General features: G+C 41.6%; 1 protein-coding gene across 2 annotated transcripts in view; it reads right to left on the reverse strand.

Moving 5' to 3' along the window:
• tgfbr3 (transforming growth factor, beta receptor III) overlaps positions 1–27,788 on the reverse strand; it is a 120,986-nt gene that overhangs the window by 23,964 nt on the left and 69,234 nt on the right. For both annotated transcript variants that reach the window (XM_053636861.1, XM_053636860.1), the window contains exons 5-10: positions 15,045–15,228; positions 7,732–7,894; positions 7,025–7,172; positions 4,127–4,316; positions 2,713–2,981; positions 1,152–1,310 (exon numbers count right to left, since the gene is read on the reverse strand). In XM_053636861.1, coding sequence (XP_053492836.1) covers positions 1,152–1,310; positions 2,713–2,981; positions 4,127–4,316; positions 7,025–7,172; positions 7,732–7,894; positions 15,045–15,228 — 1,113 coding nt within the window. The remainder of the gene's footprint in view (positions 1–1,151; positions 1,311–2,712; positions 2,982–4,126; positions 4,317–7,024; positions 7,173–7,731; positions 7,895–15,044; positions 15,229–27,788) is intronic.

Here is a 27,788-nt window from a genome sequence, read left to right on the forward strand (position 1 = left end):
GATTTGAGAATGCTGCCTAATCAAGATGAAATTCTGAGCTTGGCCACTGGCTCAGACCTTGTTGATGGTTCTCAGCTTAGCCTGGGCCACAACTTTGCTCTGAACGCAATTACTAATCGCCCTCTAGGCCCTTCGTTCACACCAAAGCTGGAATAGTTGTGAGTTTGCCCAGATCTAATGGAGCAGGGCTAAAATGCGTTGTATCAAATTTCCTCAGCGAATTATCACAGGATATCAGCGAGGAAGTGATTCAGTTAAGCTGACTGAAAACAAGCGAATCGGATCAGAACTTGGATGGAGAGAGTCAGAGCCTCAGCTGACCCTGATCGTCTTTCTTTCTGTACTTAAAACGTGTCTAGATTGTCCTACAGGTGTCTTTATTTTTAAACGAGCTGCACTGTGTGGGCAGTTATGGGTCCATTTAATGATAGGACTGAGCAGTACATAATATAACATTTAGAGTATTCAATATAGGCCGGTTTATTAAAACGTTAGCAAGAACTACGGTAGCATACACTGTTAAAATACCATCCATGATTTATGATCAAAATAAAAAAAGTTCTAAACCGCATGAAATTATTTTGTAACTTTATTGTTTTTATGCATCTACACATTTTCTCCAGCCGCTTCATTGCTGCTCGTACGGTGTTTATTTATTCATTTAATAATTAAATTACTTTTTTTTAAAAATGAAAATTACAATTTACATTGTAAAAAAAAAAGTATGATATGATTATGATGACTCTGGTGCTGGTATCAACGTTGATGGCAAATTTAAATCCATTCATCATTTACATTTTCTTGTTTTTATTTCCTTTTCTTATTTTTTTCGGGAACATTCTTCTTTGATTTCTGTCTTTTTGTCGTCTTTGATTTCCACAATTTAGTGCCACTACATATGCCGTCGAATTTTCTGAGATTGAAATAAATAATAAATAAATAAATAAATAAATAAATAAATAGAAATAGTAATAAAAACAAATCAATATTTAGCACCAGTGCTGTGTTATTAACTTCAATATATTCTAGAACTATATCCTAAAGGCACATTTAATCATGTACACATGTATTTCCTTTCTATGTCTTGTGGTTGTGCCATGCCTCTCGATTATTATTATTATTATTATTATTATTATTATTATAAAACTTACTGAATTGATGTAGAGGACCATTGGGCTGGGGTGGTGCAGGGGGTATTTAGTGGTTTGACAGCCAGTCAGTGGAGTCTCCAGGATGTAGTGGGTGGAGTTAGATGTTGCTTTGCATTGTGGGTCCTGCAGGGTTATGTTGGCTTTACTTATACCTGTTGCCTACAAGAAAGAAATATCAACAAATAAGATTTAGAACTAATTACAAACAGTAAGGCATCATCCTGCCGACATAAGTCTAATTTCTGAGCCAAAACTTCTACATTCTTCACATCGCTTACATGTAGAAGAGATAAGCAGGGCTTTCATTTCAACACAGACAAGGGCTTAGGGTTCAATCTAGCGGTCCAAAACATAAAACCATAATTTATAAATAATAAATACTGTGCTTCTTTGGCACATTTTTTAAGTGTGATGCCGAAGCAGATTGGTTGCAATGCAGAGGACGTGTGGTGCACCACAATCTCATTGTTTTGTTTTTTTATAAGGAATGACATCACAGAATGACACACACACACACACACACACACACACACACACACACACACACACACACACACACACACGCACGCACATATTCCGGGAATATTCACACAGCTTTCGATGTAAGAAAAAATACGGGGTCTTCCAACATGTTGATGATTTGAAAAGTGTGTCATCGGCAACAGATGGAGCTCACTATAAAGTTTCCACAATTCCAAGAGTGACTTTCCACTGAGCATTGCTCATTTCACATTCCTGGATCAGTTCCATACCCTAGTACGAGGTACTGTATGTAGGAACTCTGAAATAATGATAACATTATGCTGTAATGTCATGGTGTACAGTATGTATGGTGTGTAAGGTTGCCTTTTATACAATTACAAGAAATGTAATCTGTCATCTGTAATCTGGTTGTGGTTATTTTTTACATGATCCATTCAAAGGCACTTGTGAATCTATGAGATAATCTTCGTTTCTGCAGTCCACGGCACAGCTCTAACACATCTTCAAGATTTTTCAGCCTCGCTCACTGGCTGTTTCCGGAATCAGCTATCCAATCAAATCGCTGACACAAAAAAAGTGACTCTTATTAAACAAGGTGAGGCCTCCCATCATTTTCGAGCAAGAACTTCATCTGTACCCACACTTGGCTCTGATCGAGTTTCAACCTACAGATTCTGCGACATTCTGAAGATTTTAGTACGTTTAGCTTTAACCAGTAACATAACAGTTGAAGTGCAGCTCCTGGCATAGTTATAGTCATAGTCCCTCCATCCATCCATCCATCCATCCATCTTCTACACCGCTTATCCTACTGGGTCTCGGGGAACCTGGAGCCTATCCCAGGGAGTATTGGGCACAAGGCGGGGTACACCCTGGACGGGGCAGTTATAGTCACTGTAAACCGATACTGTGATGTACTAAAAATCATGATATTTTTATCATCCCGATGCTGGTTTTGAGCATGCAGAAGGCTTCAACAATGGCTGTATACTGAAATCTTGGCACATGCTGTTTCTTCTGTGTGGAGCTTAATGTTTGTATATTTAATTATTAACTATATTTTTCTATATGTGGTTACCTGCAGGCTCTCCTTGTCAATGCTGACCACCATCCTGCTCTCCTCACACTGCACGCTGAGAATCCCACTCAGAGCTCCACGCTGCTCCTCAGGACCCTGACGTGACCACGCCTGCTCCTCCAGAGCAGGTGGGAAAGGGAAGGATGGGTTCTGGTCTGCCTCCGGGGGAAAGAAGAAGGGCAGGCTGGGACGGGTGTGTTCACGAGAATCAGCGTTTTTCAGGATAGAGAGCTCTGGGGGAAAGAAGCTCTCTAAAGGATCCACCACTTCTGCAAGGGACAGTGGTAACACAGAGCTGCTTTAACTCTTAAATCATTAACTGCTATATGTTTTCTTATTATCCTTCACTCACTCACACATCATTTCACTCACTCGCTCATATACAAATGACTAGCATAGAGGAAAAAATCCCATATGAATGTGGAATATAATTGAATATACAGTATTTTGAAATATTACACAATGTAATTATGTTCAGTGAAAAATCGGAGAGCATATACAGTCGGGTCCAAAAGTCTGAGACCGCTACATTCTTTTTCAACTTAACACAATGGTTTTCATTACGAATGACAATTGGGTGAAAAGTACAGGGTGTCCCAAAACTCTGCATACACAGGGGAAATGAAAGCTTTTTAGCAAAATGTCTTCCATCATTTTTCATACTTAGTTCATATATATATATATATATATATATATATATATTCAGATTGCCTTTAGGAGCACGTCTGACAAAAGAAGAACATATTGAAATCATTCTCATGGCTGGATCGGGAAGCTGTCGCAAGGTTGCCACGGGACTTGAACAAGAAACATAGCGAGCACATCACACACCCGACACTGCTGCGAACTCATGAACAATTTAACGACAAAGACTGGAAGTGTTGGAGACGTGGAGAAGTGGACGTCCACGAACATCCACTGATGAAGGCACAACCGACGTGGTGCTGACAAACACCACGTCGTATGTGTGTGGAGACTTTTGGGACATCCTGTAGAATCTTCGAAATATTGACATGAATTTCAGAATTTTTTTAGTATTTGGTATGTCCCCTTTTTTGCTTAATGACAGTGTGCACTTGAGAAGACACAGACTCCACAAGTTTGTGTAAAACCCGATGATCCATGTTGGATCATATCCAATGACGTGTCGCCTGAACACGTGCTTCAACGGAATGGATAAATCACAAATTGCTTACATTCAAAAAGTGACCTAGAAATTGCGCAACATCTTGAATATTGACTAGACAAGATGTTGTACATTGCCTTATTTATGTATTTTTTACAATTTTTTTCTAAGACATTCTAACACTTTAAAAGAAAAGAAAATCCCAGATTTTCAATGTGGTCTTTGACTTTTGGACCCTCCGGTACATACATTGAACTCTCAAAATATCCATATAATCAATACATATACCTGCTTCTCTAACACGCAGGTAGAAGATGTTGGCCACGGTAGTGCTGGTGTAGGAAGTGACGGGGCCGTAGTTGTTCTCCTCGGCCCACAGGATCAGAGCCTGAGCTCCTGCAGGCAGCTTCTGCTTCACCGCCTTAGACACCTGCATCAGTCGCTCCGTGCTTGCATTCAGGCTAACACTGTCTGACGTCTGTGGAGGAGAAAAGCAAAGGTTATGAACTAGGGTTAAATTTCAATATATTATGCTATGTATCCCCAGACCAGCTACTAAAAGTCTCAAAGACTATAAAACAACTGACTTACTGACTTTCTAATACTAGACAGAAAGGGAGTGAGGAAAAAAAATAAAGGATAATACACATTCCTAAGCTTGAAGCAACAGATGATGATTCATGTGTATTGAGCAGGGTCACAGTAGAAGGCACAAGGTAAGGATTACACCCTGGATGGTTCCAAACTGATTTAACTTTCTAGCTGGACAGACAGAGTTTCGAAATCTCTTTAATTAGTGGCAGGGTCTAATATTTTTGACTGGATTACAGAGGCATTCCACATTTGTTCCCATTTGTCCTCGTTTGGTAATTTGATGGAAATGGTTGGGTAGAAACCCCATTTCCCACACTCATTTTCTCACACCAGGCACCAGTCTGCACACAGTAGCATGGCTTTCAGTTTATGAGCATATCATATCACATGCATAGTTGGCATTCTCCTGATGTCCAGGAGCACAGTGTCCAATTCACACAGGATTATACATACAGTCTGGAATAGCTTAACCTGCTACTGTATAGCTCCGTGTTGACATCTCCTAGTCCTGTGTTGTGCCGATACAGCCACTTGTACTGTCAGGTTCAGCCCAGTGATGGTGCAGGATAAACACTCAAGCTGCCACACTAGCAGGACAGCACGCATTTTTCAATATTCAGATATAGTCACGGGTGTCTGCCAACATACACGCACGGTGAAGGTGTGTGCTAGAAAGCAGTGTAGTATGTTGCAAATCGGAAAATACAGAAAATTACAAAGAAAGGCTTATACTGCATTGTAAAGAGACTGAAGGATGAAACGAAGTTCTGGGTGAGATGATGATGAAATCAGTTGTTTTCACTGTACTAATCTGTGGCAAGAGTGCGAAAATTGAGTCCATTCCTCTTGACATGTGTGTTCTAACCTTGTCAGATCTTTTTTTCCTAAAATCAGGTCTGGGGGGCTGAAAATGCCATCACAAAACCTTCTTTATTACATTTCTTGGAAAAAATATATTTGCTGTTAAAAAAAAAAGACAAACAAGATTATTGTCATGTTGCAAGATGCACAAAATGATTCATTCCATGTTCATCACTTCTCAGAAATTCCTTCTTTTGTTTATAAACTGTAACATGTTCTCTTTTCTGCTTTACGCACAACCACAAAGGACACAGACTTTCACACACAACTGCATGCCCATTTGTTAGTTTGCTGGGCCCTTAACCCTCAACTGGATTATTAGGGGAAGGTACATCACTGTCAGCTAGAAACGCCATATTGATGATATCAGAAATTTTCATCGTCATAGTTGCAGTGTCTGAACCAAACCGAATCAGACAGAAAATATGTCCCGTAAATGTATATTTCCCTTTTTTGTAATCCAAACAGCTGTGTATGTCTATCCTGATCTATTACGGTGATTCTCAGAAAGCTTCCAACAAACGATCATAATTCTGCAAAAAAGGCCAGGCCAACACAAAAAAACTACAGTGTAGACGTCAGCCAGATAAGAAAGAGATTTCAAGAGGAATCAGCAAAAGATTTCATAGCGTACACCCCCGGCCTGTCACAATCCGTCTTTCCATCAGTCTGTCCACAGTCTGTCTGCGTCCTCAACAAAGACGAGAGGCAGTGCCGTCAGACGTCAGAACAGGTTTACAAATTTGATGGCTGTCAGTGCTGTCTCGGTCCAAACACGTCATGAAACTCAGTCAAGCAACTCTGACAGTCAGAAAGAAACGAGGAACTCTAGTCAGGAGATCTGCTAGTCAGGTGGAGAGTGGAAGCTCTTACACATCGGATTAGCATCAGCGCTGAAGAAAAGTGGATAATAATGCTATGGTAAATATATTTTATGAATACAACATGGGAAAACTGACAGCGCATTTTCCACCTTTTCCATAAACACACCTCCAAATCTTCATGTCCCTGCTTCAAAGCCACTCTTATGCCATCCATCCAGTTTCCATTTTTTGTACCGCTTATCCTACACAGGGATTCGGGAGAGCCCGGAACCTATCCCAGCGAACTCAGGGCACAAGGCAGAGTACACAATAGACGGGGTGCCAAGCCATCACAGGGCACAATCGAACACCCATTCACACACTACGGACAATTATGAACGCCAATCAGCATACTACGCATGTCTTTGGACTGGGGGAGGAAATTGGAATGCAAACTCTACACACTGGGCAGAGGCAATTCAAACCCCCAACCCCGGAGGTGCGAGGCAAACGTGCTAGCTACTAACCCACCCATATTAGCCCATATTTATAAAATGAACCTCATTCATTAATTTATCTCCAGTATCTGCTTAATCATGAGAAGCGTCACAGTGAAACCCAGAACCCACCCCAAGAACACTGAACACATTGTGGAGACATTCCACTGATAAGGCACTAGTCCAGGTTATGCTTTTGTTCATGTTTCTCAATGACAGGAAGTCAGGCTGTGTCCTAAACCCCATCAGCAAGACTGTGTGACGTTACTAAAGAACTGCACATGTCTTGATACTTGCATTAATTGTTTGTGTCTTAGCTCAAATATGAAAACTAAACATGTGACTCTCAGACACCAAACATGTTTTGGCTGATCAGATACATTTTGGAGAAAGGATTTTGGATTCATTTGTGCATAAACATGCCTACATACCACTATGTGCAGTCTGCCGATGATACTGTGGGCCTTGATCACCCAGTTCACAGACTTTTCACATCTGAGGAGTAACACAATGTCACGGTGCAGACGGATTTCTGGATCCATTGGCCTCAAATCCACCGTCACATCCACCTGCAACGCACTGCTCAGAGAGACCGAGCGAGAGAGAGAGAGAGAGAGAGATTGAGAAAGTGCAACAGAAAAATGTCTTCAGTATCTGCGTCTGGCCAACGGATTAAAACGCTGGCCATTTCCCCAGAAAAAGCAGGACATATGTGCAACACACCACTTGACGTAATAGTATTAGTCAACCTTGGCAACATCTCCCACTGCCTTCTGAGTCATTGTTGTGTAATCAAAGCACTGGGACGAGAGAATCACCTATTACATTAACTAAAGTTTCATAAAGATAAACACTGCTTCAGTTTAGACTCTTAGATAGCAGTAGAGGACTGAACTATTCAGACCGGGTTCGCTCCAGTTTGGAAATCAAATAAAATCAACTTTATTTAACTGCAGACTCTGGTCCATAGAGCTGAACTATTGCAAGTTAAGGGTCTTGCTCAAGAAACCAGTAGTGGATCACTGTCTGTGTTTTAAACTCACAATCTTCCAGTTACTTCCAGCTACTAGCGAGCTTACAGAGGACAGCAAGATTATAGCATTTCCCTGCTTTGACACTTCACCTCTCACACCCTCACCTGCTGGAGTTTGGGGCCTGCAGCTCGATAATGTGTACCTCTTGAGCGACATCTGGACCAGAGAGGACACATCCTATGGATGCCTGAGGCTGGACATAACTCCCCAGGTAGTTCAGAGACAGGAACTTGTTGTCGAGTTTGCAGGTGTCCGAAAATACAGGGTCTGAAAGGGTTGTGCACAGATGAAGGTTTCAAACAAGAGCATGCCGAATACCACACGAAGATTAACGTGGCAAATGCTGGAAATGATACATAGAAAGTAAATAGATTTAGTTGGAAATGCTTTAATAATAATAATAATAATAATAATAATAATAATAATAACAACAATAACAAATTCCAAAGTGCTTTTTAAAAAACAGTAAAAGATGTTAATCTAACAATTAATGAATGGCAAGGTTAATAAAAACAACAAAACGATTAGTAAATCAATCCAAAGGTATTAACTAAAACAAACCCAACAGACTTATCACAGTCACATATACATAGTATACTGGTACGAACTATATGTATATATGTATATGTGACAGGAACTATGTATAAACTGTGTATAATCTGTGTGTGTGTGTGTGACAGGAACTATGTATAAACTGTGTATAATCTGTGTGTGTGTGTGTGACAGGAACTATGTATAAACTATGTATAATCTGTGTGTGTGTGTGACAGGAACTATGTATAAACTATGTATAATCTGTGGGTGTGACAGGAACTATGTATAAACTGTGTATAATCTGTGGGTGTGACAGGAACTATGTATAAACTATGTATAATCTGTGTGTGTGTGTGTGACAGGAACTATGTATAAACTGTGTATAATCTGTGTGTGTGACAGGAACTATGTATAAACTGTGTATAATCTGTGTGTGTGACAGGAACTATGTATAAACTGTGTATAATCTGTGTGTGTGACAGGAACTATGTATAAACTGTGTATAATCTGTGTGTGTGACAGGAACTATGTATAAACTGTGTATAATCTGTGTGTGTGACAGGAACTATGTATAAACTGTGTATAATCTGTGTGTGTGACAGGAACTATGTATAAACTGTGTATAATCTGTGTGTGTGTGTGACAGGAACTATGTATAAACTGTGTATAATCTGTGTGTGTGTGTGTGACAGGAACTATGTATAAACTGTGTATAATCTGTGTGTGTGTGACAGGAACTATGTATAAACTGTGTATAATCTGTGTGTGTGACAGGAACTATGTATAAACTGTGTATAATCTGTGTGTGTGTGTGTGACAGGAACTATGTATAAACTATGTATAATCTGTGTGTGTGTGTGTGACAGGAACTATGTATAAACTATGTATAATCTGTGTGTGTGTGTGACAGGAACTATGTATAAACTATGTATAATCTGTGGGTGTGACAGGAACTATGTATAAACTGTGTATAATCTGTGGGTGTGACAGGAACTATGTATAAACTATGTATAATCTGTGTGTGTGTGTGTGACAGGAACTATGTATAAACTGTGTATAATCTGTGTGTGTGACAGGAACTATGTATAAACTGTGTATAATCTGTGTGTGTGACAGGAACTATGTATAAACTGTGTATAATCTGTGTGTGTGACAGGAACTATGTATAAACTGTGTATAATCTGTGTGTGTGACAGGAACTATGTATAAACTGTGTATAATCTGTGTGTGTGACAGGAACTATGTATAAACTATGTATAATCTGTGTGTGTGACAGGAACTATGTATAAACTGTGTATAATCTGTGTGTGTGTGTGTGACAGGAACTATGTATAAACTATGTATAATCTGTGTGTGTGACAGGAACTATGTATAAACTGTGTATAATCTGTGTGTGTGTGTGTGACAGGAACTATGTATAAACTATGTATAATCTGTGTGTGTGTGTGTGACAGGAACTATGTATAAACTATGTATAATCTGTGTGTGTGTGTGACAGGAACTATGTATAAACTATGTATAATCTGTGGGTGTGACAGGAACTATGTATAAACTGTGTATAATCTGTGGGTGTGACAGGAACTATGTATAAACTATGTATAATCTGTGTGTGTGTGTGTGACAGGAACTATGTATAAACTGTGTATAATCTGTGTGTGTGACAGGAACTATGTATAAACTGTGTATAATCTGTGTGTGTGACAGGAACTATGTATAAACTGTGTATAATCTGTGTGTGTGACAGGAACTATGTATAAACTGTGTATAATCTGTGTGTGTGACAGGAACTATGTATAAACTGTGTATAATCTGTGTGTGTGACAGGAACTATGTATAAACTATGTATAATCTGTGTGTGTGACAGGAACTATGTATAAACTGTGTATAATCTGTGTGTGTGTGTGTGACAGGAACTATGTATAAACTATGTATAATCTGTGTGTGTGTGTGACAGGAACTATGTATAAACTATGTATAATCTGTGGGTGTGACAGGAACTATGTATAAACTGTGTATAATCTGTGGGTGTGACAGGAACTATGTATAAACTATGTATAATCTGTGTGTGTGTGTGTGACAGGAACTATGTATAAACTGTGTATAATCTGTGTGTGTGACAGGAACTATGTATAAACTGTGTATAATCTGTGTGTGTGACAGGAACTATGTATAAACTGTGTATAATCTGTGTGTGTGACAGGAACTATGTATAAACTGTGTATAATCTGTGTGTGTGACAGGAACTATGTATAAACTGTGTATAATCTGTGTGTGTGTGTGACAGGAACTATGTATAAACTATGTATAATCTGTGTGTGTGTGTGTGACAGGAACTATGTATAAACTGTGTATAATCTGTGTGTGTGTGTGACAGGAACTATGTATAAACTATGTATAATCTGTGTGTGTGTGTGTGACAGGAACTATGTATAAACTATGTATAATCTGTGTGTGTGTGTGTGACAGGAACTATGTATAAACTGTGTATAATCTGTGTGTGTGACAGGAACTATGTATAAACTGTGTATAATCTGTGTGTGTGACAGGAACTATGTATAAACTGTGTATAATCTGTGTGTGTGACAGGAACTATGTATAAACTGTGTATAATCTGTGTGTGTGACAGGAACTATGTATAAACTGTGTATAATCTGTGTGTGTGACAGGAACTATGTATAAACTGTGTATAATCTGTGTGTGTGACAGGAACTATGTATAAACTGTGTATAATCTGTGTGTGTGACAGGAACTATGTATAAACTATGTATAATCTGTGTGTGTGACAGGAACTATGTATAAACTGTGTATAATCTGTGTGTGTGTGTGTGACAGGAACTATGTATAAACTATGTATAATCTGTGTGTGTGTGTGACAGGAACTATGTATAAACTATGTATAATCTGTGGGTGTGACAGGAACTATGTATAAACTGTGTATAATCTGTGGGTGTGACAGGAACTATGTATAAACTATGTATAATCTGTGTGTGTGTGTGTGACAGGAACTATGTATAAACTGTGTATAATCTGTGTGTGTGACAGGAACTATGTATAAACTGTGTATAATCTGTGTGTGTGACAGGAACTATGTATAAACTGTGTATAATCTGTGTGTGTGACAGGAACTATGTATAAACTGTGTATAATCTGTGTGTGTGACAGGAACTATGTATAAACTGTGTATAATCTGTGTGTGTGACAGGAACTATGTATAAACTGTGTATAATCTGTGTGTGTGTGTGACAGGAACTATGTATAAACTATGTATAATCTGTGTGTGTGTGTGTGACAGGAACTATGTATAAACTGTGTATAATCTGTGTGTGTGTGTGTGACAGGAACTATGTATAAACTGTGTATAATCTGTGTGTGTGTGTGACAGGAACTATGTATAAACTATGTATAATCTGTGTGTGTGTGTGTGACAGGAACTATGTATAAACTGTGTATAATCTGTGTGTGTGTGTGTGACAGGAACTATGTATAAACTGTGTATAATCTGTGTGTGTGACAGGAACTATGTATAAACTGTGTATAATCTGTGTGTGTGACAGGAACTATGTATAAACTGTGTATAATCTGTGTGTGTGTGTGACAGGAACTATGTATAAACTATGTATAATCTGTGTGTGTGTGTGTGACAGGAACTATGTATAAACTGTGTATAATCTGTGTGTGTGACAGGAACTATGTATAAACTGTGTATAATCTGTGTGTGTGTGTGTGACAGGAACTATGTATAAACCAGGTTAAACAGGTAGGTCTTTAATCTGGGTTCAAATACATTTAGAGACGCTGCGTTTCTAATACCCTCAGGAACACTATTCCAGAGTTTTGGGGCAATAAGAACAATCAGGACACGATGATATCAACCCAGTTGTTCTGTCAGGACCTACTTAAAGGACAGTCATACTCTATGGGTTGAATATTAGCGGCTGAATATTAAAGCTATTGAAGCTAATTTAAAGGGATAGTTTACATAAAACATCTTTCCCCACTCCACCCAAATGTAGATGATTACTAAAGGGATGTTTGTTGTGCAAAGTCTGGGCTAATCACTTTGATACATTTGGGCTAAATGGAAAATTGTGTAATTTTCTTTTCTTGGCTGACCCGCTCTTGTGATTCTCTCTTCTTTTGTCACATGTGGAACTGATTGCTGGCGATTTCTCACATTTAACTGCACACTTTCCTCTAGCCATGACAGGTAGAAACTTTCATTTTATTCTTTTACCACTTATGATCAATAAAAATGAAGAAAGACAACTAGTTAACTACGACCATCCAGCTAGGATGAGTGAGTAAGGACGTGGGGAGAATATAAGGCTCAATGCCAGAAAGTAAATGTGAGAGGGTGTGACTGTATTACATATTTGAAAGCGTGAAACAGAGACAATGAGAGAGAAGGAATGAGAGAGAGAGAGAGAGAGAGAGAGAGAGGATAAATTGAATGACTACACTAATCCCTGAGAGAATGCGAAAGATACCACGAGACAATGAGAGACTCTAGGAGACACCAAGAGACAGATCCCATCCTTATTTGGACAGCCAGCTTTTGGTCAGTGCACAAAGATAGCGTACATTAACTGAAAGGTTGGCACCTCTCTCCCTCCTCTGGCTCTTCCTGCGTCTTTGAGGTGCCTGCACTTTGTAAAAAACAGATCGGAAACATGTTCCGCTCTCACGCTGAGCTACAAAGGGACCAGTAGGACTTTCAAGACAGAGGTCTCCTGTAGTGATAAACACAGTCTGGAATCACAGCCAAACCCTTTAATAATATGACAAGTGTTTTACCTGACTAAATGAAGCCGCTCGGACGCATCAAACATCACAAGCACATCATTTTCTGGCTTGCTAATCTCACAATCATACTGTACCAATGTGAGGTGCGAGTGAAGGGAAGTACGCTACAGCTTTCAGCTCACCCAAGTTACTTGAGTTACATTCGAAAGTTAGCTGGATTTGTGTGTTTAGCTAACACATCCCATCTGTAAATGTAGCCAAAAGCTGGTAAGCGTTAGCTGCTCAGTCAGGATCATTAGTGCAAAGCTAACACTAAAAATAATATGTAGAATAAGTTGCCTACTGTGGTTTAAATGTTCAGTAAGTCAAAGTTTTGGAGCTCTTCAGAGTTTACAGACGATGCTGTGGTCAATGAGCACGTCCTTGGTCTGTCATCAATCTTTCTTTTCTGTCACAGCACTGTTTTTAAAAGCAGTAATTAACATTAACCGCACAACTTATACTAGTCACGTCAAAAAAAACAAAAAAAAGCCCCATATTTCCCATGTCTGCTCACATGTTTTGCTTTAATTTTGTTCACTGAAAGACGGTGCATTCTTTAATTTATAGATTAATTCAGGTTTGCTACATATAGAGTGCAGGTGGACACTTTTAAAAGTTACTCGCTGGCTCTTGAGTGGCGCAACAGAACAGAAGAACTAGTTAGCTAGTTGGTGGGAATTGGAAAATTAGCAAATTGGGAGAAAATGGGGTTTATTACATAAAAGACTATCTTCAGTTTGTCTCAAAAGAATTCAGATGACATTTTGTCAGAAAACATGGGCGGAGTCCAAAATCGCATACTGTGACAGTACCTACTGCATTCGATTCAGCACCTACTGCTCGGCCGCTGATGCTGTAGGTACTGATCAGTATAAGTGGTAAGCATGAAGACAATCTGGACGCACGACATCCACTATTTTGGCATAGAGAGCCGGCACGCCATTTTTGATTCTGACAGCTTTCCCACGCCAGTCCCGTTTCCTTACAGGATAGCGCCGTATCCACAGTATCCAGTGGCTCCATACTGCAGAATCCTGGCAGAAGCAGTAGGTCAGCTGGGTATTTCTCGCCTACTGTTTTATGAATACTTAGAATTCTGACATACTACTCCAATGGCGTACTGTTTTTCACCTTCTGTATAGTCGGGCAGTAGGGATATTCGGACGCAACCACGGTCTAAAGGTGGATGTGGCCTGTTGTCTAGGTGACCACAGCAACTACTACCTGAATCGAACAAAAAACTGGATCAGACAGATCAAATTACATTCTTCTATTGATCAGATCTTCATTATCTTACTAGCATTGTCCAGAAAGTTGGTTAAAAACATCAGAAGATGTGAGAAATAGGACATGTTGTGCACTCTTGCATGCTCTTTTTCTGTGGTGATCACTACTTTCCATCACCACATGTTCTTCAGACAGCTTATTTTAATTCATCTAAACAGTTTCGTTTGAGAAACAGCCAATTTTCCTTCTGTGGCTCATGTCAGCAGGCAAGCAGCTACCTTTGGCTGGGAGTTTAATTCTGTGTTACTTCATTAACCGAGAATTGCAGAATTTCCTGGTAGTGATACAATTTGGACAGTGTGGTTTCCTTTTTCCTCCGTCTTGTCCTCTCGATTTTTCTTTTACACATTCAGTTGAGATTTTTCCACTACTTACACCAATGTCTCTCGCTCTCTCTCTATGATTTGGGCAAATTTGGCAGAACACACAGTCTAGCACTGCGAGAGTATTCAGTACCTCACTCACTCCATTTTAACATGCCTTTTCATTGCACCCCTATCTAACTGCAGTTAAATGCAAGTATACCTGCAAATTAAGAGACAGAAAAATGAAAGAGAATCAAACGACCTTGTATGCTCGTCAGCGTTCATCAGAGAGACTTGCTTGAGGCTCACTGGGAGCTATTTTATTACTCTCAGCCCCAGTTATTACACACACCATCAATGGCTACCACCGAGAGCAAATTAGCATGTGTGCTGCTATGATTGGGGTTTAGTGGGGCATGTCGTGTGCCGGGAAAATATGCACTTTAATGACTAAGCATAATAATCTCTTTAGACAGCCACAAGAACGTTTACACACATATACACACCTTCTCCCACTTTGATGTAGATGTCGTGGGTCATCTTGAGCTCAGTAAAGGACGTGATGGCACGGTACAGGCTTTTAGCCCAAGACATCAGGTGCTCATTTCCATGTGGTAACGTCTCTGTGCGCACCTCACAAGAGAGAGAAAGATTTCCATCGTCAAACTGCACAACAGAGCCATTTGACACCTGAGGGAGGAAGAAATAAAAACAGGGATTAGGTGGTAGAAATAAGGTGTTGCAACAGAGAGAATATATTGTAAGTGTATCTGCACTATTGTTAGACCTTGGTACTGTTTTGTGAGAGGTTGTACCGACATGTGGTGCGTGAATTTGTCTCATTATGTGTGTGTGTGTACCTCTCGCATCATGAGTCAAGTTCTACATTTCATTTTGCCCTCAGTTCATTGTCAGTGTAAGGGAGAGTATTCAGGAAATGTAACTCTATGCTGGTTAAATATGACATGACTAAACATGTCATCAATAATAGTAATCATTTATCCATCTATCCATTTTCTGTACCGCTTATCCTACACAGGGTCACTGGGCAACCTGGAGCCTATGCTCGGGGCACAAGGCGGGGAACATCCTGGACGGGACGCCAACCCATCACAGGGCACAATCACACACACACTCACACACCCACTCACACACAACGGACAATTTGGGAAAGCCAATCAGCCTACAGCACATACAGTGGGGGGAATAAGTATTGAACCCGTCAACATTTGTTTCAGTAAATATATTTCCAGTAATGCTATTCACATGAAATTTTCACCAGACATCAGCATTAACTCAAGAAATCCAGACATGTAAAGAAATCCAAACATCAAAGTCCATAAATGAAGTTATGTGTAATAAAGTGGAATGACAGGAAAAAAGCATTGAACACGCTAACTGAAATGTATTTATTACTTAGTGGAGAAGCCTTTGTTTGTAATGACAGCTTCAAGACACTTCCTGTGTGAATAAATTAATGTTCGCAGTATTCAGGTGTGATTTTGGCCCGTTCTTCTAAACATATTGTCTTTAAATCTTCTTCAATTGGATTCAGGTCAGGTGATTGGCTGGGCTGTTCTAACAGCTTGATTTTTTTCTCTGAAACCAATTGAGAATTCAATACTTATTTCCCCCACTGTATCTTTGGTCTTGGGGAGGAAACTGGAGTATCTGGAGGAAACCCCCAAAGCATGGGGAGAACATGCAAACTCCACACACCGGCCAGTGTGAGGCAGGATTCGAACCCACAGCCTCGGAGGTTGTGAGGCAAATGTGCTAATCATTGAGAAAGCACTCATTTTAAAATTGACAAAAAATAGGTTTCAGTAATGACCCTAATATCTAAATCATAAAGAAATCACTGTCTGAATTTCTCCATCAGTGAAAAATGTAATATCATCGTATGTTGCGTCCAGTGAACACCGGTATACAGTCCCCTCTTTTTAGACCTCCTACAAATGAGGTCTTTTTATTCTGTAAAACCATGAACATGTGAAGATTGCGGAAGTTTGTTTCAGGTGGCTGTCAGCAGCACTTCTGACAAAGCACAAGCTAGCGTCCAGACTTTAAAAGGAACGTTAGTCAACGCTTCAGGTTACAAATGTACTGGTGTGTTAGCATTTGAATGAAATGTACCATCACAACAATTTAAAAATGTGAGATGAATGTGTGTGAACAGGACATTCAGACATTTCATACGAGGATTTCTCACACGCTTAAAATGTTGATTTGTTTCCGTTTCAAATAAATGCTTGAACAGCAATTCATTTTTCAATATCGGTTTTGCTTTTGACACAGTACAGTATGTGAGAGAGACAGAGGGCAGCTCTTGGCAGTGAAGGGAGTCCTGATTTACAATGCAGACAGTGCACGGTTTTATTGGACTTGGGTTGCACGTTTTCAAGACATCTAGAAACAAAGATTTCTCTGTTGATAAAGATATGTCCATAAAACGGATGCTGCTTCGATGTGCACAAGGCAAGAGAAATTTCAGCCTGTCAAACTGAGAGGAACAGGAGGAAAAGACAAAAAATTTTGTTATAACAGACATTCCAAAATGAAATCTTCCACTGCCAGCAGACATCATTCACACTGATTTCTGATGGGCATTTGAAAGCCTCCCCAAATGTGCTCTCCATATTTTCACACATTTACTCAATAAGGCATCCCCTTCTCGAGTTTATACAACATGGCTGGAAATCAAACGAGCTGATAGGCATGTGGTCAAAATGGCTTACGGTACAATACAGTCACCTGACTTAAACACAGCCTAGATTCAAGAGGAATGGTCAGGTCAGGAAGAATATACCGAAAGTAGATACACAAACAGTTAAGTTGAGATTAAGACAGAAACTAGATAAATAAAATCAATGCCATTTTTGTTTTTAACCTAGATTGTACTTAACAGCTTTCTTACCTTGAGTAAACTCTGAATTGCTCTGCCTGATCTTGATAGCAATAATAACGGTAATATTAGTAGCTGTCACTACCTGATCTGTGCCCCTGTACACGTGTGTGCATGAGCTGTGCCAGTCAGGCCGGGGACACAGATCACGTACTGTCGCCACTGCCCCATTTGTCCTGTGCGAACAAGGTCCTATTTGCATCACACTTTCACATTAATGATGGTTAACAATATCATAAATGTCTTACAAACGTGACACAAACCTTGCACAGTTAACTTTTATACAATTCATTTTATTTGTACAGCGCTTTTCACAATGGACATTGTCTCAAAGCAGCTTTACAGAAATATATAAACACAGGATAGAGATTTTAAGTGTGTGAATTTATCCCTATTGAGCGAGACGGTGGTGACGGTGGTGAGGAAAAACTCCCTAAGATGGTCTGAGGAAGAAACCTTGAGAGGAACCAGACTCAGAAGGGAAGCCGTCCTCATCTGGGTAACGACGGATAGTGTGAAAGTAAAGGAGAGTTCATTATGGTTTAATATGAAGTCTGTTTGTTGAACTAGTCCACTGTTCACTAAAGGAGACCTGAGTGGAAAACTGCATGTGGTAATTGCAGTCCTGAGGCCATAGTAGAAACCACAGCGAGAACGTCCATGTGGAATTGAGGTCCAAAACCATTTCAGTGGAACTTCAAGTGGTACCATCCTAATCAATCTCCAGGCTGTAGCCTCCAGTTGATGAGAGCTCCATCCAGAGGTAGGGCATCAGGATGGATCAGGCAGGTCCGGAGAGCAGAAAGAGTCAGGATCACTGGCATCTGGCATCATCAAATATGAAAGTTTGTCCAATAAAATCCTGAACAAAAGGATAAATTTGCTGCACATTATCTTGTATTTTATTGTCTATTTGACTTAAAGGGTACTGCGGCTTAGAGTTTAGCATGTTTGCCTCACACCTTTGCCTCACGCTGCCTTCACCGTGCACGCACGGAGTTTGCATGTTCTCCCTTTGCTTTGGGGGTTTCCTTTGGGTACTCCGATTTCCTCCCCCAGTCCAAAGACATGCGTTGTAGGCTGACTGGCATTTCAAAATTGTCTGCAGTGTGTGTGCAATTGTGCCCTGTGACGGGTTCACATCCTGTCCAGGGTCCCCCGCCTTGTGCCCCGAGTTCCCTGGGAAGTGCTCCCCGTGACCCTGTGTAGGATAAGTGGTACAGAAAATGGATGGATGGATGCATGGTACTGCACCCTTTCCTGTTATGTTTCAAATTTTTATTATATTTTTATTATTTTATCTTACTATTTTTAAATATTTGACTATTCTTCATGTAGTTTACTTTTGTTTAATTCTATTATATCTTGTCTTATTGCTTTGTCATTGTGAAGCAGTAAGAGCAGTGCCTGCATGTGACTGTGCTATACAAATACATTTGCCTTGCCTTATACTTTTCTGATATTTAAAGCACTTTGCTTGCACAGAAGGACTTTTGAAATGAAACATTTGAAATGTCCTGCTTCTCTGGAAACCTTTACTATAGCTATAACTATTTCTGAAGGAGTTAGAGTACTGGGCTCTTCTTTATATATACACAGTATCTCACAGAAGTGAGTACACCCCTCACGTTTGTGTAAATATTTGACGATATCTTTTCATGTGACAACACTGAAGAAATGACACGTTGCTACAATGTAAAGTAGTGAGTGTACAGCTTGTGTAACAGTGTAAATTTGCTGTCCCCTCAAAATAACTCAACACACAGCCATTAATGTCTAAACCACTGGCAACAAAAGTGAGTACACCCCTAAGTGAAAATGTCCAAATTGGGCCCAAAGTGTCAATATTTTGTGTGGCCACCATTATTTTCCAGCACTGCCTTAACCCTCTTGGGCATGGAGTTCACCAGAGCTTCACAGGTTCCCACTGGAGTCCTCTTCCACTCCTCCATGATGACATCACGGAGCTGGTGGATGTTAGAGACCTTGTGCTCCTCCACCTTCCGTTTGAGGATGCCCCAGAGATGCTCAATAGGGTTTAGGTCTGGAGACATGCTTGGCCAGTCCATCACCTTCACCCTCAGCTTCTTCAGCAAGGCAGTGCTCGTCTTGGAGGTGTGTTTGGGGTCGTTATGCTGGAATACTGCATACTGATCATGCTCTGCTTCAGTACGTCACAGTACATGTTGGCAGTCATGGTTCCCTCAATGAACGGTAGCTCCCCAGTGCCGGCAGCACTCATGCAGCCCCAGACCATGACACTCCCACCACCATGCTTGACTGTAGGCAAGACACACTTGTCTTTGTACTCCTCACCTGGTTGCTGCCACACACGCTTGACACCATCTGAACCAAATAAGTTTATCTTGGTCTCATCAGACCACAGGACATGGTTCCAGTAATCCATGTCCTTAGTCTGCTTGTCTTCAGCAAACTGTTTGCGGGCTTTCTTGTGCATCATCTTTAGAAGAGGCTTCCTTCTGGGACGACAGCCACGCAGACCAATTTGATGCAGTGTGCGGCGTATGGTCTGAGCACTGACAGGCTGACCCCCCACCCCTTCAACCTCTGCAGCAATACTGGCAGCACTCATACGTCTATTTCCCAAAGACAACCTCTGGATGTGACGCTGAGCACGTGCACTCAACTTCTTTGGTGGACCATGGCGAGGCCTGTTCTGAGTGGAACCTGTCCTGTTAAACCGCTGTATGGTCTTGGCCACCGTGCTGCAGCTCAGTGTCAGGGTCTTGGCAGTCTTCTTATAGCCTAGGCCATCTTTATGTAGAGCAACAATTCTTTTTTCAGATCCTCAGAGAGTTCTTTACCATGAGGTGCCATGTTGAACTTCCAGTGACCAGTATGAGGGAGTGTGAGAGCGATGACACCAAATTTAACACACCTGCTCCCCATTCACACCTGAGACCTTGTAACACTAACAAGTCACATGACACCGGGGAGGGAAAATGGCTAACTGGGCCCAATTTGGACATTTTCACTTAGGGGTGTATTCACTTTTGTTGCCAGCGGTTTAGACATTAATGGCTGTGTGTTGAGTTATTTTGAGGGGACAGTAAATTTACACTGTTACACAAGCTGTACACTCACTACTTTACATTGTAGCAAAGTGTCATTTCTTCAGTGCTGTCACATGAAAAGATATCATCAAATATTTACAAAAATGTGAGGGGTGTACTCACTTTTCTGAGTTACTATACATATAGATAGATATACACATAATATATATATATATATATATATATATATATATATATATATATATATATATATATATATATATATACACACACACTGTATGTGTGAGAAAAACATATATAAAGAACGAGAATAATAATTATACTATGGTTAGAGTGAGGAGAAAAACATATAGAGGTAGAATTAGCTGTTTGCGTGTATATGTGTTAACTTCAGACTGGGCTCAACATGTATGCTCCGTCTCATCGATATGAACCTTCACATCTGCTGAAAAACCCACTGTACGAGACCACATGGCCATACACACAGCTTGGACAGCCCAGAGTTATTCCATCTCCGTGCTTGTTTTCCCCACTCCTCTTTGCCTGCCTGTGGAGTATCAGGGACTGCCTCCTTTCTGGCAAGCTCGATTAAAGCCTTATATAAGACCATGACCCTGTTAGCAAAGCCTTCTTACTCCTTCACTGAGACCGAGAGTCAGCTCTGACCTGAGCTGAAGGTCTGTGTGACAACAAAGAGCTAAAAGTGAGCAAGAGCTGAAGTGAGCGAGTGAGAGAGTGAGAGTGGAACATCTGCCTGACCTCTGGAAGGCTCCCTGCTATCCTCGCCAGGGACGATAAATTTCGAGAAAAAAAAAGAATTAAAATAAAGGAAAAGCATAGAGGATGTTGAAGTATTTCGGTCTACGTCGAATGTTATTTTTAGTGGTCTGCTACAGCTGGAGAGGGGCGAGTGAGGAGGCTGAGGCCCATACATTTACTACGCAGAGGGGGAAATAAACATTGGGAGGGAAGAAAAATAGAATAGAAAAAGGCCTTCAGGAATCAACTGGCAGGTCTCGTTGACACAGCAGAGTTTATCGATTTAATTGCAGGAATAAGGGCTGTAATTAGTCTCAAGGCATTAGGCAGAACTGCCTGAGACGTTAAATCAGCTCCAGGTTTTGAGGTGCATTTCAAACCTCAGGAATTCTTAATAGCAATATGAAAGCACTGAAGACCACACTTGGAAATATTCTCAGAAAGAATATTTCTGCTCCCCAGAACCCCTCCTCGCCCTCAAACCCATGGCAGTTTACAGATGGGCAGCCTGGCAGGCGAAATTCCACCACACAATGCTGTGAGTAATGTCTAGTTATGCTGATTTTACAAGCATGAAAAGGCCTGAAAGATAGATGCCGGTTCCAGTGACTTTAACGACAACGATGAAGTCATGCGGCCAAGCTAATTAAACGTAGAATGTGTTTCAATGGGATTTTACAGTCGAGGCGCTGAGAAAAACCAAACTGATTGCCAAGCGCGCCAGGGCAGTAAACAACACTTTAAACGCTGATTCGAGCATCAAGAAGTGACACACATTCTACACGTTGGTAACGCAGCGTCAACATATTTACGACTACATAACTAAAAACAAAATATTATGCAAAAAGGCTGTGTTAGAATTTAATAATCTATATCCCGGGACGAGCCCCCAGAAAACTGTTCGGATTTGAAACTAGAGAATCTCCGGGTTACGATTCTTAAGAAGCGAGAAAGCGAAAATACACAAGAAAGACGGCGCCCTCGCCTCACTACACACTTCCCACACCAAGGCCTTGGGAGAGTTTACCAAATGACACACAAAGTTCAAATGGCAAGATCTCTCAGTTATTCCAAGAAAGGCAGGGTATATACAGTATCTCACAAAAGTGAGTACACCCCTCAGATTTTTGTAAATAAACATTTTCACTTAGGGGTGTACTCACTTTTGTTGCCAGTGGTTTAGACATTAATGGCTGTGTGTTGAGTTATTTTGAGGGGACAGCAAATTTACACTGTTACACAAGCTGTACACTCACTACTTTACATTGTAGCACAGTGTCATTTCTTCAGTGTTGTCACATGAAAAGATATCATCAAATATTTACCAAAATGTGAGGGGTGCACTCACTTTTGAGAGATAATGTATCAGGCTTGACACACAACAGAGACAATGGGTTACCTATTGATTGGCTAGGTAGGAGGACATATTTGCATAAAACAGGAAGGTATGTAGATGTGCAAATGCTGAAGGGACAAAGGGACAAAGGACTGCACAAATGGTGAGGGGGTTTTATCCATCTACACAACAGAGAAACAAAGAAAAAAGATGTCAATACAGCAACCAGGAAACAGAGATGGGGGGGGGGGGGGTGTTCACAGGGAGGGGAGTGTGTTCACAGTAAACTTATCAGGCTGTAAGACATTACAGACCTGTAATTTAAGTGGGCCACCAGAAATAAATGTTGCAGGGCCAACAAATCTGTCTATTCATTCACTGACTATACGAGCTTGGGTTTCTATCTGTGCAGAGTTTTGCATGTTCTCTATGTATCCATGAATGAATGAGTGAACGAATGCTTCATGAGCTAAAGATGTATCAAATAGTCAAGTTTGCAACCGGCCAATCAAATAGAAATTAAACAATTCTGTTTGCAACCTAGATCAAAACATGCAGGGATAGCAGCCAGATTCCTGACATCAGTCAAAGCAGAACACCTGCATGCTGTGTGTAGCACATCTGTGAGTGATGTGGTGTAACTCATTTGACTGAGGTTAGCTGTGTGATTAAAGCTGCACCTCCTCTTTATTGCGCACAATTAGTGGTGTGGGATTGGACTCCAGTTTTTCTCCATAGGAGGCAACTACCCGAGGCTAAAAAAAAAAAAAGCTACAATGGGCCCTTTTCCCTGCCTCACATCCACACTTATTTATGCTTAAGGTTGCAACCAAGCGAACGCTTGCGTCCCTTTTACAAACTTGCCCATGACTGATCCAGTTCATGAGAGCTGTAAGCACAAAATAATCTCAGTCAAGCACATAGAAATGTTGTTCTAGGTTTTGTGACCAAAACGGGACACCTCTTCAGGCTTGAGACACCGAAACTGGACACCTCTTCAGGCTTGAGACGCCGAAACTGGACACCTCTTCAGGCTTGAGACGCCGAAACTGGACACCTCTTCAGGCTTGAGACGCCGAAACTGGACACCTCTTCAGGCTTGAGACGCCGAAACTGGACACCTCTTCAGGCTTGAGACGCCGAAACTGGACACCTCTTCAGGCTTGAGACGCCGAAACTGGACACCTCTTCAGGCTTGAGACGCCGAAACTGGACACCTCTTCAGGCTTGAGACGCCGAAACTGGACACCTCTTCAGGCTTGAGACGCCGAAACTGGACACCTCTTCAGGCTTGAGACGCCGAAACTGGACACCTCTTCAGGCTTGAGACGCCGAAACTGGACACCTCTTCAGGCCTGAGACGCCAAAACTGGACACCTCTTCAGGCCTGAGACGCCAAAACTGGACACCTCTTCAGGCTTGAGACACCGAAACTGGACACCTCTTCAGGCCTGAGACACCGAAGCTGGACACCTCTTCAGGCTTGAGACACCGAAACTGGACACCTCTTCAGGCCTGAGACACCGAAACTGGACACCTCTTCAGGCCTGAGACGCCGAAACTGGACACCTCTTCAGGCTTGAGACGCCGAAACTGGACACCTCTTCAGGCTTGAGACGCCGAAACTGGACACCTCTTCAGGCTTGAGACACCGAAACTGGACACCTCTTCAGGCTTGAGACACCGAAACTGGACACCTCTTCAGGCCTGAGACACCGAAGCTGGACACCTCTTCAGGCTTGAGACACCGAAACTGGACACCTCTTCAGGCCTGAGACACCGAAACTGGACACCTCTTCAGGCCTGAGACGCCGAAACTGGACACCTCTTCAGGCTTGAGACGCCGAAACTGGACACCTCTTCAGGCTTGAGACGCCGAAACTGGACACCTCTTCAGGCTTGAGACACCGAAACTGGACACCTCTTCAGGCTTGAGACACCGAAACTGGACACCTCTTCAGGCTTGAGACGCCGAAACTGGACACCTCTTCAGGCTTGAGACACCGAAACTGGACACCTCTTCAGGCCTGAGACGCCAAAACTGGACACCTCTTCAGGCCTGAGACGCCAAAACTGGACACCTCTTCAGGCTTGAGACACTGAAGCTGGACACCTCTTCAGGCCTGAGACACCGAAGCTGGACACCTCTTCAGGCTTGAGACACTGAAACTGGACATCTTCAGGCTTGAGACATTGAGGAGGATTGAATATTTGGTCCTTTAACACCTTTGGTTTTGGAGCGTACTTGTGAATTCTGACAGTCTCCGCTGAAGGAAGGAGTCTAGCATCTCTCTGTAAGATTCTGCTGGTGTATAAATCTTACTGTTTATCCCTTATAAGAGAGTAAACAGTTCCAGACAACAGCTTAGTGCTGGGCTAGCTCTGAGCTCTGAGCTAACGTCCAGTGGTCGCTCTCTGGGGCATCTGACTCATGGCTAACGTCTGCAGAGGTGAGTGGAGCGGAAACTTCGCATCATCCTGCTAACTGGCCTCATACAAAACGATAGCTTCGGCCTTGTCCAGACAGGGATCATCAAACCCCGCAAAGCCAATCACGCCATGGAGGGCAGGCAAGGAGGTGTGTTTTGATCTGTTTGTGCTGATGGAGTGAGTACAGCTGACATCTGGCAGTTCCACAGTGAGCTCCAAGTACGAAATACGACCCTATGAAATATTACACCGTGCCTTCAGAAAGGTACACTGCAGCTGTTCATTATGCAGGGGTTCAACATGGAGCTGGAGGGTCAGAGAGACCCACATTTCCTCACACTCTTACCTCAAACAGTCAAAAAAGCAGCTAAAATATCAAGGTACTTCAACTGAATTCATCATGTCATCAACCTTCCCAAGAGCTCCTGGACCACCTGCCTCAAAACAGCCCCAAATCTTAAATAATCCACCACCAGATTTGACACTGGCTATTAGGGGGTTTCCTTCCTCAACTGAAAAGCAACCTATTCAGTATGCATTTACATTTTGTTAATTAAAACAGTAAAAGAAGTTATACCGGTCAAATTCTAACATTTAATGTTTGCTGTTCACAAAAACACCTTGAAACTAGCGCACTATAAAGAGAGATTTGCAGACACACTGGATTTGGGATACTCCCGGTGGATCTAAATCCCAGTCTATGAGAAAGGAAGCAGCGTGCATTTTTCCCTGCGACAGCTCCTGCAGTTCAATGTCATTAGCTGAGTAGGGTGTCTTACGGCAGAAAAACACCCCACAAAAAACTGGGACTGGGAATGGGGAAACCTACATACACACCACACCTTTAAAAACACACATTTCACAGTGGTCTCCTGGACTCTGCCTATCAGCATCTATATATTACTGCCATATGTGCAGGATAAGTGGAGACGCCAGGCCAAATGGTTTATATCAATTATCTCCAAGCCGTAATCTCAAGAAAGCACGAACGTCTTGCTAAGATGATAATGTGCTTTAAACCAGATGTAAAGGTTTTGGGACGTGACAACCATTCCCAACAAGCTGGAGAGACGTGACAACCATTCCCAACAAGCTGGAGAGACGTGACAACCATTCCCAACAAGCTGGAGAGACGTGACAACCATTCCCAACAAGCTGGAGAGACAAATGCAGTAAATATATTTGTGCGTGATTTCCTCGGCTCACTTCAAAAAAAAAAACAAAACTAATCAAGTCACTGGCACAGACTCAGGCATGAAACACGCGTGTGTTTCTCTGAACTGGCAATGCACTGCAGAGTAGTAAACAACACCATCTATGTGCAAGCACCACAAAAGGACAAACATCCATTGCAAAACTGATATTGGCGCCACCATGGTTTCAATTAACAATGTCCTCTGAGCAATAAAAATCAAGCAAACAGTTACTTGGCAAACGCAGAAAGAGAAACACATCAATCAGCCAAATGTTTCTCCTTGAAATGATGCCAAAGACGTCATTGTGATCAAACGTCTTAAACAGCAATTCTATATAATATAACATTACATGTAACAAACCAACCCAGGTCTATATTCGGTAACCACCAGCTCTCCGAAACCCTCTGCACATCTCATTTAACCTGGATAATATTCCTTTCAGTATAATTTCAATGTCTAAATCTCTAGCGCAACAGACCGGATAGCCTGTGAAGCGTGTTTTACAGTACGGTCTGCGTTTTCCAGCTTTTCTTCTAGAGGCGAGGAGCTCAATTGTGGCGGCCAACACCAATATTGTGCTCACCAGGCCTATACGGGCTCCAGGACGCCTGTCTGTGACTTGGGGCCTCTGTGGGCTAGAACTTCTACATGAGGACTGGTAGAGATTAGCCAGATGTTTAAACAAAAAAAAAAAAAAAAAAACCCCACCTTGCTAAAGAACAACAGGAGGCCTCTGGGGCATCTGGAAGGGTATACGGTGTTAATTCTTAACAACCAGTCCTTTTCAATATGCAACTGCATAAGTCATGAATGGTCAACTTTCTCTCTTCTTCCTTTACAAATCAGGCCTTGGCTCCAGAAAGCTAGTACCTTCGTTCTTTGCTGGACAAATGTGTCAAAGTTCTGACTCTCCTCAATAAGTGAAGAGCTGAACAGGAAACAGTTGGAGTAGTGTGTGCATATCGAGTGCATGGAATAGCTGAATAAAGAAAGCGATCTTCTAGGTATCCTATTCTTGAAGTGTACTATTGTGTGAGATCATCGTCCTTGATGATCGCACGCTAGCGCTGAAGCTTGGTGAGGTATGTCTGTGTGTGTATGCCTCCACAGAGGTGATGTCATCTTCACACTCTCGAGTACAAACTCACACCAAGAGCTTAGGAAAGTCAGAGCGAAGAGAAGAATAAAGCAAAGCACTGACAGGCCACTAGATGATAAGGTGTTTCTTATTTTATCGAAGAAGGAATCCCCAGGCAAGAACAGCCTGAAGGGAAATATATTCACCAACAACAACCTGATGGATCACATGGACCAAAACACAACTTGTTCACAAAACATGAGCTTTACTGCTATCGGTCACCAGCACAAAAGTATGATAGACTTATTTAAGCATTACTGAGCAGACAGCGAATGCTCGCTAATTCCCTCCAACTGTCAAAACAATTCCAACTGCCAAAACACACAGATCAGGTACATTCAATGTGCGCGTGTAACCACATTCATCCAGGAATACGATACTGAGCCAGGGCATTGTGTATGTGAATGTATCCGTGTAATTACCGAGAAGCCCTCGGGCTGGAAATGGAAAC

Source organism: Ictalurus furcatus, chromosome 11 (genome assembly GCF_023375685.1).
Source record: "Ictalurus furcatus strain D&B chromosome 11, Billie_1.0, whole genome shotgun sequence".
Taxonomy (NCBI): domain Eukaryota; kingdom Metazoa; phylum Chordata; class Actinopteri; order Siluriformes; family Ictaluridae; genus Ictalurus; species Ictalurus furcatus.